Consider the following 14,374-nt stretch of genomic DNA (forward strand, 5'->3'; position numbering starts at 1 on the left):
TCTTTGTATTGAAATATTCTTCAATTGAAATCGAATGCATTTGTACTAATAAAATTTTACACTTGATTTTATGTAATTTTCTTCTGTTTCTCGTCATTTAAACATTTAAAAACAAGAAATATAATTTAAAATGCTTATTTGAATTATAATACCATAATTATACATATTTTTCTATTTACGGAGAACATCCCTTAGTTTGATTGTACTCAGTATACTGTATAATACATAGTCTTTGATTATAACATTTTTTATTGTTACATTATGACGGTCTGATTAATTAAATTACTATAGTTAAAACTTAATATTGCACTATGTAAAAATAATACCACGCAAAAATAAACTTTGCACCTTGTTAATTTTATACAACCATCATGAACTATATAGCTCTTTACAAATGAAGTATGTATACACATTTCGTTGCATTTAAAACACTATACTCTGCTCGCAATATAAACAATAGGCATAATATATTCAAATTACTTTTATGTTCAATTTAAAATCCATGATCACTGTATCGTCATTGAACTTGTTGAAATTATTTCATCGTTTAAATTTCTATTGCTATTTTCTTTTTTTGGTATATATTTTTCCTTCCAGTACATAAGCGAAATATTATTTCTTTGGAATATTATGTAGAAGCAGTCGTACGATAACACGCACACAAAATTCTACCCCAAGATCAAAAAGGAACCCGTTTATACACGATTAACACTAAAACTTCTCTATAAATTCTTTACAGTTTGTACAGGCTCTAAAACACTTGGCACAGTCAGTTTATCTCCTACAACAGTACTTTGGCGAACAGTTGTTATGCTCGACATTGTAGCAGATGATCTGAAACAGAAGTATATATTGTTAAACGTTCTCTCACTACTCAAACAATCAGTGAATCAATGATAACATAAGTTTTTCTCAACATACCTGTTGTGCCTAAGATGACTTTTGACTAAATGACCGGCTGCGAGAGCAGCCATTAATGATAATTCACCGGCGAGTACCGTAGCGCAGACAATTCTTGCCAACCTACTAGCATTTTCACCAGGTTGACTAGGGTGCGCGCCTTGAACACCTAACATAGCTAAACATGCTCCTTGCGCGGGAAGACCAGTTCCACCGCCAAGTGTGCCTATTTCTATACTAGGCATTGTACAAGATACATATAAATCTGTTCCATCCGCTCCCCATGGCTCCATCAATGTCATACAGTTACTGCTACCAACATTCTGTGCAGGATCTTGACCCGTAGCTATGTAGATAGCCGTTACAACGTTCGCAGCGTGCGCATTAAAGCCACCCACGCTGCCTGCCACAGCAGACCCAATCATATTTTTACTAATATTTGTATCAACCAAGGCACGGACTGATGTTTTCAGCAGATTAGTAACGATGTCTGCAGGTACCACCGCTTCACAAACCACACTTTTACCTCTACCCTGAATCCAATTTACAGCCGCTGGCTTTTTATCCGTACAGAAGTTACCGCTTAACGATAGTATTTCCATGTCAGGAAAGTATTCCTTCACCGTGTTCAATGACTTTTCCGTGCCTTTGGATAACATGTTCATCCCCATAGCATCGCCAGTTGTCGCTACGAAACGAATAAATAAATGTCTACCAGCGATGCGAACATGAATCTTCGTCAATCTTGCGAATCGGCTAGTTAAGTCGAAGCTCTCTTTCATTTTCTCGAAATTATCTGGCTCTTGCATCCATACCATAGCCTCGCTAGCTCGAACTATATTCGAAAATCTTACAACTGGTCCTCTGGTCATTCCATCAGCTACTACACGACTTGTTACACCGCCACATTTTAGTAATGCTCTACTTCCACGATTAGTGGACGCTACTAAACATCCTTCGGTCGTCGCCATCGGTACGTGATATAATTCGCCGTCGATTAATAATGGACCAGCGATACCAAGTGGCACTGGTACGTATCCTATGACATTTTCACAACACGCTCCCAATACTTTACTGTAATCGTAGTTTTTATATGGCAAATCGTACAGTTCTTTAATAAACTTCCCAGCTTCTCCAATTATAAGGCGTCTGATTCCGACTCCGCGTTCCATGTCTCCGACTGCTTTTTCCAACTGATAAGCAGCTATATGCTTATGCTTGACTAACAGAATGACTTCTTCATCTGTTAGGCCACTTGCTCCAAGCTGTAAATGCAAAATATCATTAAACAAAGCTCGAAACTTCGCAATGATATCCTAAAGAAGATACTTACTTCAGATTTGTATATCTCGAGACATTCTTCTACTGATCTGGGAGCTTTTGAAACAGGTAACAGACTTTCACTATTCAACGTATCTAGACTCAATTGTCTCATATCAGTCTGGACTTCTTTATCGATAAATTCCATCTGAGATTCATTATCCACTTCGATCCAATCACCTCCAACTCCAGACAGGGGAAAAACAGCAGGGCGCAACGGCTCACCAAATCTTTGACGTAGCGACATGTCCATGGTAGCTGTGTTCATATTTTCGATAAGAGTATACTCTGTCTCAACCTTTTCCTCTGTGTCGCCCACCTCTTTGAATCGCAACTGCTTAGCGATATCACCTTTGTCTTCGAAAAAGATAAATTTGACCGCGAGTGCGAGAAGAAGTATCAATATCACAATATTATCCGCGCTAACTGACAACCAGTTCATTAAATATTCCTTGACTTCCGGTGGATTTTCTGTCTTGTTGTAAGTGTTCGCTACGATATGAGAACTCGTCGTCGACACCTTATTTTCCATTGTATGCTCGCTTTCGTCATTTTTGAAAGGCCAGCGACTGCAACACGCAATGATTTTGTGTTAACAAACACGTTTCTATAATTTCCTGGGTTTATGAATGACACACTTGTCGCGAAGGTCCAGTCGATGACATTTTTAGATAAATGTCATAAATTTATATGTTAGTCAGACAACTTTCAAAAGTTAAAAAAAGAAGCTTCAGCAATAGATCTCAATTTATCCAAACTATTTTAACAACGCTCGAAATCGGCGCAAAAGAATCAATAATTACTGTCATTCTTAACCGGGCGCGGGCGAATCACGCACTGGTTCCCAACTTAGCTGTCAAAGGGGTTAAAGGAGTCCAAGCTGCGATAAGATCTCCTCCTTCCAGGTATTCATTGAATATGAATTAAACGCATACTTATATTACTGTGTAATAAGTTGAACCCGACCCCGAGGAAGTTGGGAGTAAAAAAAACTGCCGAACAAGGAACGAAAACACCGATGAACTCGGGCAAAAAAAAAAGTGCAGATGGTAGGGGGCAGATAGGCGATAAGCTTTTCGTTGGTTCTCCTTCCACACTGTCACATTTTATCTGATGTATAAAATATAGAGTTCAGTTCACATGAAAAACTCTACCCGTATATATTACCAGAAAAAAAGGATACAGTAGATAAAATATACTACCTGTTAGCGTGTACTACAAATAGGCCAGCGATCATGATCAGTTTGACGCGTTCCACTACCGGATTTGGCTTTTGATCCTCCTCGTTCAATGGCTGTATTATGAACATCTTGTCGGCGCTCAATGGTTTCATGCTATTCGATCCGCGAGAAAGCTGAAAGAAAGGTGACAATGACAGGTTCTGCGTACTATATGTATACAATTCTACCTATAAAAGAGGGAAAGAACGAGAAATAGAAAATTACCTCGAGAATGAGCGATAAACATGCTGGATAGAAGGTCATGAAGACGATGTAATTCACAACGACTCCAAGACAAGCGAAGCTGCATAGGATTTCCAATCTCCTAACGCCTGATAGAGATCCTATGCTAATAAGTAGCGTCTCCACTACAGTATCCAAAGTAATAGTTGGTCCTAAGAGAGACATGCCTCGAGCAATATTTGCACGCACTTCCTCTTGATTTCTAGAGCTTAAAGCTAATTGCGCTAATATGGTCGCCTTTGATAGATCGATAATAAGTAGAAAAAAGAACAACGCGTCCCTGAAAAGAAATCACTTTATGTAACAGAAAATAAATAACACATATTTCTAAGCTTAACAGTACGGTTCACAAGAACACTTACTTCAAGTCAGAAATATCGCTACGTCCGAAATTCACTACGCTGGAAGTGAATACAACACTGGAAAAGACGGTGAATAAGCCCGCGATACCTAGCAGAAGATCAAATTCACATTGTTAGAACTTCATTGTTTGATCTTTACTATTATATCTTAAGTAAGAATGAAATCTCTACGCGCGGTAATAGAAACGTGCGTATTTTTTCGCAATGAGCTATATGCAAATTCGACAATTACGTATCATCGGGTGTCGTACCAAATGGAACGCTATCGCTTTCCACAGGACTTTCACTGACACTGAAAGCTTTCACGTGTACCATGAGAAGATCCGGTAATATAAATGATTGAAATAGACATAATCTGTACATGCTATTCTTTTGATCATTCTTATCGTTTTGCCGATTGTTTTCCTCGATTGTACACATTTATCATCTAAAGTAATAATGCAACACGCTTGAGAGTATATATCCGCTTACCTAAAATGTATTTTGAACCCAATTTTTGTAGATTTCGAAACTCGTGATAGGTATACAGTATAGCCAAACATCGTATTATAGTCATGACTATAACATCAGCTGCATTTAGGTCCTAATAAAGAATCATACGTTATTCATGCGGCTACCATTATGCCACCGAGTCAAAGAAACTCGAATCTCAAGATATACATACGTCCGTGCATTTCCCGTGTCTACAATTCGAAGACGTGGAAAGGGTCGCATCCCGTGACTGTCCACTTCCGGTCTCCATATTCAGGATGCATGCCGTGAGCGTGAAGGTTGTCACGATCACTTCCAGAGGATGACCGGCGCAAAAGCGACCGTGGGTCTCGAACAGCCGTGCCAACATGCTTCTTTTTTTTATGGCAATTACTTACAAAAACCTGAAACATTACAAAAAAATAAGAAAAATTATTATAAAAAGCTCCTTCCATAAAGTTCACCTAGGATTATCTACTCGCCACGCAATATACGATATCAAAAGTTGAACCAGAAGAAAGTAATCTTCAATCGTCGAAGATATTCAGTGAAATCGGTAGGGACAATTTGCCAAATGGTCCCTCCTCTCCTTCTTGATGAGAAGGAAGAGGGTGCCAGACGAATCAAAACACAGGTTTGGGGAAAGCGAGTGAAGAGGACCGGTTATTGCGGCACGACCTTTCTGTCGTGTCAATAATGCTCCATATAGCCATAACACTTTCGATTATGCAATCTACGTCCGTCCGAGGCGTGTCGAAGATTCAGTTTCTTCCAATGAAATCGAAATTCCGTTTTCTACCGGTTTGTCTTCGACTGTTGGGACATCGACATTGGGAGAGGCTTAGGCAACACGAAAAGAAGAGGACAGATGATGTCGGTGGCAAACCATTTACAACCCACAAGTGCTGGGAATAAACGTAATTCTCGACGCTTCGAAATGAAATTCAGAGCTCCGATGTTTAATCAGCAAAGATAGCCTCCTTCGCGTGTTAAGGACACAAGTGATCTAGGAGCGCCGAGTGGATATTACTCCACATACGTTTTTATTGACAGAAAGGTGTAAAAAAGAAGCTAATTGAACGGCGAGTATGTAACTTGGAAGAATGAAATGTCTGTCAAGGTCGGTAACTTTCCAAGAGCTCCTGAGAACATTTCTATACTCGACTGACCACTGACCTCTCTTCTCGATTTCAATGGGACCCGCGTTGAAAGCGCCTTACTCCGTTATTTTGACGGGGCATTGTCATTCAAATAAATTTGAGTCGCGCGCGTTTCAGGAAATGCCGCAGCATCTCGTGACTTCTCGAGCTCGTGATAAATCTCGAGTGCATGTAACTCCGATACAACTTATCGCAATTTATTTTTCCTTCATGAGTTTTCAGAAATACTGAAATTGAAATTTAAATGATTTAATTATTTTATCGTCGAGCTTAAATTCTCTGAACTTTCTATCATTCTAAGAAGTATACAGTATAACGCAGAAAGGGGGAGAGATCGTAAATAAACAGTAGTTTCCAGAAACAGTAGTTTAACATTAGCTGTCTGACGTTCTACTGGTTTATTCAAAAGTTTAGTCACGATCAAACAATAAAGTGTCGACGCATTGTATATTTGCTTTATGGACGTTCATGGTGAACCAAAAATAACCGAGATATGAGACATTCGATCGCGCATGAGACAAGCAAAACTCAAATTCTATTCTCTCCACCTGTAGCTGAAGAGAAGGAAAAGCGTGGCAGCGATAGAGAAGTTCATCTTTTCTTTGCGAAATAGGTAGAAAGTACAGTTAAACAGGAAACATGAAAATAAATCATCATAGTGGCATTTTTCTTAAATAAAGTACACGTGTACAACTCTTGCGAGTTTTTTTTAGCATTCTCCAAAGCATTTCTATTTTTATCGACTGTAATTTTTCGTCTGCAAGTGTTTCTTATTTTACGATCAGTACCAGATCCTCTCAAAGGAATCAGGCCGACGACCTTGAAATTTTTTGAGCCATTCACTTCCTCGAACGTGAAAGATGTGCCCACCTTTCTCGTACATCGAAGCATGTAATGTTTTATTTCGACGTTCAGCCTCTCGGTCTTTCCACGTAATGTTTCTCTTTTGAAAATAGATATCTATGAATAGATACCGTTCATTTTCCAACTTTTTATCGAAAAATTTATTAACTAGTTCTCAGTTCTCATAGAGAAGACAAGATTCTCATATCAGAGACATTCACTTGCTAATAACACACTTGAAACATTCAAAACTGAATTTTGATAAATTTTTAATTTATGATATTCTATACAGTAATACGATGTCGACCGTGATAAGATATCCATTTCGACCCTCACCTTCGTCCTTGCCGCGTTAAAAAAACTATAAGCGACTATCTACACCTACTTATTTTAATATATAACTAGAACAAGAGACGTTATCATTAAATGTTTCGGAACCGTGACTTATTAGGAAAACATAAGGATACTTTCCGTATAAATAAATACTTAATATTACAATGTTACTAATTAGATACACAATGCAATGCAAAACAACTATTTCAATAACATTCATTACATTAATACATTCGAATAGCTATTAAAAATAGTTAAACAGTTAAGTAAACATAATCAATCTGGTATATCTATATAATAAGTATATATGTATACTACAAATGATTCTCCTTGAACATGCAAATGAGTGGAAGATAACATACAAATTATCATATTTTATCAGTAGTAAAAAGAGGTAAAATACTTGGTAGGAAAAAAGTAGTACGCTAGAACCGGAAACGTTCGGATATGTGTCAATTCAATGCAGAAAGCGTCCGCGATGCAGAACGAATCTGGCGAAGAGAAGCGCGATTAATTAGCCCAGAAACAATTCAATCCCGGATCAGGTGAAAATTTTTTTATTCTCAATGACCCAATACCGCCCCATTAACTCGATTAAACGCCCCGCTCCGATGCGGCGGCAACAAAATGCGGTCGAGCATACCTTGTTCAGGTGCACCGGAGGGCGCCTCGATGAAACTCTTGACAGACGGTGCGCACGTGGTCACGTATCGCATATATATGTATATCTTGCCCGCTTTTTTCCTTATTCTCTTTTTAACGTCCAAAGAATAGAATGAAAAAGGAGAAGCGCGCGTGCACACACGAAAAAAAAAAAATAGGCAAACGTAAACTTTCTATTCACATGACTGCATCAAAAGTTGCGCGCCTTCAACTTGCAAACGTCAAACGCGAAAATCTGATTTATCGAAAGACAAAGGATCGATCTGTACTTCGAATATGAAACGAGATGATTTGTGTAAGCTTTCTCCGACGAACGGATGAAGTTACCCAGTTCGCCAAAAATGACGCGACACAAGAGACGATTCGATGCAATTTACATGAAAAAGAGCACGACAGCGACGGCACGGCGTTCGCCGAGCAACAAAGCTGCGCTTATGCTCGAGCAGCCTGATCGACCCTTTCAGCAAAATGATCGTCCTTTTCCGACAACACTCGGTAATCTTCGCCTCTTTCTCTCTTTCTCTTTCCCCTTTCACGAGCACGCGCCTTTGATCCTCACGCAGTGTTACCTACATATCTTATACGAAAATAGCAATTTTGATTAACAAAAGAGAGAAATATCTGTTGTCTGAATTTGATAATTACTTATGTACCAGACAAATTATCAAGATATTGATATTTTGCATTTATCTGTATCAAATATCTCTGTTATCGTGCGCCTTTTGCACTGATTGAAAATCGCGGGAATAAGAAGAGCACGTGGACCACGGCGGGTCTTCGAATCGCTGCCAAAATAATGAATGAATCAGTTAGCAAACAGTCGACAAAACTGGTTCGCTAAAGCGCAATAAAATTGGATGATAGTTTATCTAAAACGAGATTTCATTTTTGAGCGCGTTCTTGAAAGAATAGGCGATGTATTTAAATCGCAGATATGAGTCAATAATAGGAATATGTGCATTCCAAGTCGAAACTAAATAATATAATATGAAGAATGTTAAATCAGGCTTATAAATATTGATACGTATAAATTAGAAATAACGAGAGGAAAAGTGGTACTTAGAGAGAATAGATAAAATGTAAATCCTACAATTAAATTTTAAAGTTAAATCTGTTCGAAGCAGTACTAAATGAGGAAGTAAATTTTACAACGCAAAATAACAAATAGATAATGTTTTGTAGATTTCGACATAAATAAACCAACAGTCAATCAATTTGTCAGATTTGTCAGATTTGTATAGATTATACTCTCGTGATTGAAATTTCACCAGGTTCAAAAGTTATAATACCAATCCCGATATCAGGATTTCGTCGAAATCAAAAATTAAGATATTACTGTAATATAACAATAATTCATTGCCGCTTACCATCAACACTTGTGCAGGATTACGCAAATACAGCACAGTTTGCGAATTGTGAAATGTTTGCGAATTTAATTGAAAAGTTTCAATGTACAATACTAGCGAACAATGCACAGTGAGCGAGCACAGTAGTTCATTACGCGCCAAATTACACACGCACTGCGCAATGGTAATGGCAAACCGAAATCGACGCACAATCGAGAGGTATTACGTATCGTTACATCTGTTGGCAATATAGGTGTCGCAATTATCACGAGCATTAGAAAAACGAGAACATAATTAATCTGTACTTCGTATGATTTAATAAAAGCTAAAAGAAAACATATCTGACGCAACATCATTCTTTTCGTAAAATTCGAAAGCTGATTACACACTTTCGAGGTAAGTCTATCGTTTTCGAACAGGATTGCGTGAAATCAACGCGAAGTTTTGTGAAATCATCCGCGTCGGTCGCTACTTATGCGTAGAAATCGTCAGTGGTTTTGCTACAGAATATATGTACATAAAACTGGTAATGGATCTATATAAAGGATGCAGTACCAATACTAAATTAAGAACAGATGCTTTGGTTTCACGGAAAATTACGCTCGTACACGATCGAAAGTGAATAGCGAGAACGTTCAAACGGTTTGTATTTCTTGATCGTATGAACGTGGTTATAAAATCTTATGGTTGTTATGTTATGCGTGGATAATAGGCGACGAATAGTGGTTTAGTTGGAACTGTTATTGTAGGCAGCTTTAAATACGCTCTATTCTTCCCGGAACTGTTTTAAATACAAGAGGGCCAGTCCCGTTTCGGGGAAGTTACCGTCCTCATCACAATCGAGCGGCATATCTCGCGCGAATTTGACGAACCGCATTGCGTGATCGCAATTCTAATAGGCCAATAATCTGGCAGGTCACGGGCAAATGTCTTGTCATGTGTTTCCTTATTCGCGTCATCAAAATATTCATATTCAAACTAAAGGAACTCCCTTACTTAGCGTTAACAGACAAAATTCGCTAAAAGTGCGCAGTTCTCTTTTAAGTGCTTAACTTAGACGCTTTTGTCACCAATTTTTTTTCTATTATATTCTATAAATCCCAAAATCAATCATATTCTTACATCATAAAGCCTGTAATCGTTCAAAAATTGAATAATTTTTTTTGCAACAAGATTGATAGGGGATTATTAGTTAATCTGACCCGAGTAAACCAAAATTTCGCTATCCTTTTTTTAGAATCGAATGTGCGCCTTGTTATTGACACCGGTATCATTGACGTCTGATTAGCAGATCGTTGTCTCTTCAGAAAGAATAATTTGAAGTCCACGCAATGCACAGCACGGATGACTTTATATAAACGCAAACTGCGCGTTTCTCTTAAGAAACGCGAGTAGCATACTCATTCGTCGTGATCGTACAATACTGTTCGGAAATTCCGAGTTCAATTGACTCTAAGAATTCTTTGTACCGAATTAAACAGCTTTTATATCAATATTTATGATCACCCACCGATACCATTTAGTTGCAAAAGCATAATTTTCATCTGGCAGACTTACGTTTAAAGGTAGAAAAATAAAGTTCAATATTTATCGCAATTATGTATTTATCTATGTTAGTTTAGTATTTTCGCGATAACGTATAATAAATTTGTGGTCAATTTGTTATGGAAATATATGTATAGCATGTTTTTCGTAAATTATGCCTGATTTTTAATGCGTTAGACTATCGTCTGTTCTATATGTAGAAATATATTAAATCAAGAGATTACATAATTATACCTTGCTTTATTACTTGTACATTTTGGATTTTTGGTTTTTTTTGCGTACAATCTATAATGTTCGTTACTAGAATTTTCCAAGATGTTAGTACCGCACGAATAATCGGAGAGTATGAAATATCCTATATCGTGTAAGATTGACAAAATATATGTATACACATAAATAAGGCATCAAGCATTCATTTAGATAACTGTATATTAGAATATGAAAGCAAATTCGTAAAAAAAATCATAATTCTTTAATAAAACAGGCGATACTCACTATGATCGTTTTTGAAAATTGAATAAAGTTACGCAAACACTAAGCAGACATAACCTACGAAATGTAAAATTATCAAATAATCAACATACCGTAAGACTTGTCAAAAGGTAATCGAAGCATACTTCAGATAGGCATCATCTTCGAAAAATCGAGATGTTGACTATTCATGTTCTGTCCTTTCTATCACAGCTTTACATATTAATTAACATTTTACATGCCACTATTCCGACAGCATACTGCAGTCTCTAATGCGAACTAGGCGACACCTGAAGCATGTCACGTGAACTAGTTGTCATTTACATCACTTTCATAATGAAAATCAACTAAAACATTTCATGTAGATATTTTTAATAAAAAATAATGGAATTTAACAATTTCTAAATCATTCGTCAAAAAATTATTATAAAGAATATTGATTATACGTTAAACTTAAAATAAAAAATAATAAAATATGCTGTGTACGTAATTCCAACATTCCAAATATAAGAATAATCAGTTTATTTAGCTAATATTTCATATTTCTTTACATAATTTCTTGATTCTAGATCAATTGTTTATAACTTATTATATATTAAATATAATTTACCAAATGATTCCTTCAATTTGAATTTGTCTTTTGCATTTCACTGGAATGCCTAGCATGGTTCATCATAGATTCTACTCTATTTGCAGTTTCTCTTACAACATCAGATATTTCATCTGGCAATGTGGGAATATGGGCAGATAGTCTTTTGTATACAGACTCTTTATTTCCATCTTTCTTGCTCCTACGTTGTTCTTCATACTTCAATTGTTGTTTATAGAACATCGCACTTTTTATGAATTCCAAAGTATTCTCAAAACTCTTCCCTGCACCATGCATTCCCTTGATAGCACTGACAGCATACTCTACATCATAGCATTTACCCAAAAGTTGCTGCTGAAGGGCTAAGACTTCTACACGTTTCTCTACCATAGGAGGCAAAGCTTTTCTAACATGTTCCTGAAGCCTGTAGAATGCAAGAGATGGTTCGTTTGCAACAATGTGCATATTTTCTGATATACGTTCAGTAGCTGAAAATAATAAAAAGAACTTGTAAAACATGTATGCAACATTTAAGTAACATTCTAACCTTTTTTAACTTTTGTTTCCAATTCTTGATCCGATTGATATACTTTCGCAGCCATTGCTTAAAAATATTATTCTTAATCAGTAAAAATAAATAATAAGCCGTATAAATACGAATGATACATAAAATCTCAAATTAATTCACTACAAAAGCAAAGAGTGTTTACTCTTATATACTTGGAACACTTAGTATAAATTCAACATTTTCAACTTATCCACATCGACAAGAATTTTACGAATGTATTTATTAAACGTTCTCTTTCGCGTTAATAAAATTTCTACGAACATTTAACAAACGATCGATTTGTTTTCACCGCCATTTTATGAGACACCCGTTACCGGAAGTCAAAAGGATACGCGACGATATTTTCCTTCATCGAAACGTGGCAGCAAAGTGTGTGCTGTTGGCACTTCTCTCAAATGTATCTTCCAACTCTTCCTATGGAGTGAACGTTTCCCTGTCGCGAGTGTCACAGGTTGTTCAAGAAGGTAAAAATTATAAAATTGTTCAATGAAAAAGTACTTAGAACAAGTATTGTTGCCTTTAGACATTGTTTACAATAAATATATATTACTTATCGAGTAAATTTCGATTCTCATTTGAAGTATTTCAATAATAAATAAACATAGTACCTGACCTCTTCGAATAATCCCGATTAGTGGTTTTCTTCTAAATGAACTGTAGAGTAGTTTAAAGATTATTTGGAGCACAGTTAAAAATTGCATTGAACTGTATGATTTAAAGGAAAATAATGTGTGATTAATTTTATAATTACATAAGTTACGAGTAATATATTTTCATACATAAATAATTTCAGGATGAAGTGGCATATAATATTTGCAGCTGTTGCTGCTTTAATTGTTACTATACACGCGGAGGAAGAAGAAGAAGCTGCAAGATTATTAGTATCTAAGCAGCTTCTTAATAAATATCTTGTAGAAAATATGGATATTGTGATCAAAGTAAGTATTCAAAATATGCTATAGTCTGTGTAACTTACGTCTAATGTGTTTATACCAATATACAATTTATTACTTGCAGTATACAGTTTATAATGTAGGGAATGCAGCTGCATTAGAAGTTGAAATCACAGATAATTCTTTCCATCCTGATCACTTCACTCATGTGAGTGGAGAATTAAATGCAAGGATAGATCGTGTTCCACCTTACACAAATGTCAGTCATACAGTGGTTGTGAGGCCACGCAAATTTGGATATTTCAATTTCACATCAGCAGAAGTTTTGTATAGACGCAAAGAAGATGCTCCTAGATTGCAGTTTGCAGTGAGCAGTGAACCTGGTGAAGCAATCATTGTATCATTCAGAGATTATGATAAACAGTTTTCTTCTCATGTGGTAAGTAATTGTACAATATTATACAATTACAAATATCATTATTGTATGTATATAAACTGTAAAATATTTTTTTGCAGGTTGATTGGGCTGCATTTGCTGTGATGACATTACCTTCATTAGCTATTCCTTTTGCATTATGGTATTCAAGTAAAAGTAAATATGAAAAATTATATAAAACCACAAAGAAACACTGAATCAACAAAACCATGAATGTTTTTCACTCAGTTGTAAGAAATCTGACTGTTCCATTATGTAATTTTATAATAAATATTATTTATAAATAATTTATATTTACTGTGTTTTAAATAATTAATTACCCGTAATGCTAAAATATTAGTATATAAATTACAAACAAATATTAGAAATGTTTTTATTTTTTACAGTATTATAGTATATTTAGTACCTATTTACTTCTAAATAATGTTTCTATTTTTTTATTATACATGGAAATCATAGGAGGCGTATACAATATTAACACTTATAGAAAAATATATAAAAAGTTATTTAATCATCAAGTAAGACAAATTATGTTCAAAAAATATAAAAATTATACATTGAGATACATAGGAATAAACAATACACTTCAAAACACCCACTGTGTCGTATCATTAACAAAAAAACGTAATAAATTGTTGTAATGCTTGCATTGTCACATGAGATCATGTGTATCAAGTAATTATGTAATAATGTGTCATTAGTGTAATGATATAAATTATTAGCTATATGACTAGGAACCATATACCTCCAATTTATGAAATAAATGTAATCAACACATTGTTGAAATACACTAAAAATTCCTGTGTGAATTTTTGTATCAATGTACAAAACTATATAACTTAAACTCTATATTACAGACTGTACAGACTCTTTCACGTGTATAAACTAATATTAACTGATATCACTGTAGAAGTAAAGTAAAAATTCTTGTCTCTAAGAGTAATTAATTTTCTAATTAAAGTAAATGTGTAGCAATAAGGCACCAGTTTCTGACAGTCGAACCTGTTTTTC

At 35.6% G+C, this 14,374-nt stretch overlaps 3 protein-coding genes across 5 annotated transcripts; 1 reads left to right on the plus strand and 2 right to left on the minus strand.

Moving 5' to 3' along the window:
- Positions 1 to 156: 156 nt before the first annotated feature.
- On the minus strand, positions 157 to 11,134 carry Hmgcr (HMG coenzyme A reductase). Its single transcript, XM_076389598.1, is given in 10 exon segments — positions 157 to 740; positions 743 to 834; positions 922 to 2,165; positions 2,234 to 2,789; positions 3,423 to 3,574; positions 3,666 to 3,963; positions 4,046 to 4,133; positions 4,517 to 4,628; positions 4,710 to 4,920; positions 10,991 to 11,134. Coding segments are annotated over 9 exon segments (2,748 nt in total). The 5' UTR covers positions 4,887 to 4,920; positions 10,991 to 11,134; the 3' UTR covers positions 157 to 711.
- On the minus strand, positions 11,112 to 12,367 carry LOC143186142 (BLOC-1-related complex subunit 8 homolog). 3 transcript variants are annotated; one of them, XM_076389604.1, is made up of 4 exons: positions 12,296 to 12,367; positions 12,014 to 12,070; positions 11,488 to 11,954; positions 11,112 to 11,167 (listed from the first exon to the last, which is right to left on the minus strand). In XM_076389604.1, exons 1-3 carry the CDS (start codon positions 12,327 to 12,329, stop codon positions 11,500 to 11,502), a joined length of 546 nt encoding a protein of 181 aa, XP_076245719.1. In that variant the 5' UTR covers positions 12,330 to 12,367; the 3' UTR covers positions 11,112 to 11,167; positions 11,488 to 11,499. The 3 variants fall into 3 exon arrangements, with proteins under 3 accessions (XP_076245719.1, XP_076245718.1, XP_076245720.1); XM_076389603.1 differs by lacking the exon at positions 11,112 to 11,167 and having other exon boundaries at positions 11,385 to 11,954; positions 12,296 to 12,364; XM_076389605.1 differs by lacking the exon at positions 11,112 to 11,167 and having other exon boundaries at positions 11,385 to 11,954; positions 12,177 to 12,346.
- Ssrbeta (signal sequence receptor beta) lies at positions 12,367 to 13,648 on the plus strand. The gene is made up of 4 exons (XM_076389602.1): positions 12,367 to 12,498; positions 12,828 to 12,972; positions 13,052 to 13,366; positions 13,444 to 13,648. Exons 2-4 carry the CDS (start codon positions 12,829 to 12,831, stop codon positions 13,558 to 13,560), a joined length of 576 nt encoding a protein of 191 aa, XP_076245717.1. The 5' UTR covers positions 12,367 to 12,498; position 12,828; the 3' UTR covers positions 13,561 to 13,648.
- Positions 13,649 to 14,374: the final 726 nt, after the last annotated feature.

This window comes from Calliopsis andreniformis, chromosome 12, assembly GCF_051401765.1.
Source record: "Calliopsis andreniformis isolate RMS-2024a chromosome 12, iyCalAndr_principal, whole genome shotgun sequence".
NCBI classification, from domain to species: domain Eukaryota; kingdom Metazoa; phylum Arthropoda; class Insecta; order Hymenoptera; family Andrenidae; genus Calliopsis; species Calliopsis andreniformis.

Coding starts and splice junctions, on each gene's coding strand:
- LOC143186142 (XM_076389604.1), bottom strand. CDS start 12,329: ATGGCGGTGAAAACAAATCGATCGTTTGTTAAAT. Junction 12,071..12,295: donor AAATCGATCGTTTGTTAAAT/GTTCGTAGAAAT, acceptor AATATTTTTAAG/CAATGGCTGCGAAAGTATAT. Junction 11,955..12,013: donor GGAAACAAAAGTTAAAAAAG/GTTAGAATGTTA, acceptor TATTATTTTCAG/CTACTGAACGTATATCAGAA.
- Ssrbeta (XM_076389602.1), top strand. CDS start 12,829: ATGAAGTGGCATATAATATTTGCAGCTGTTGCTGCTTTAATTGTTACT. Junction 12,973..13,051: donor ATATGGATATTGTGATCAAA/GTAAGTATTCAA, acceptor TATTACTTGCAG/TATACAGTTTATAATGTAGG. Junction 13,367..13,443: donor AACAGTTTTCTTCTCATGTG/GTAAGTAATTGT, acceptor ATTTTTTTGCAG/GTTGATTGGGCTGCATTTGC.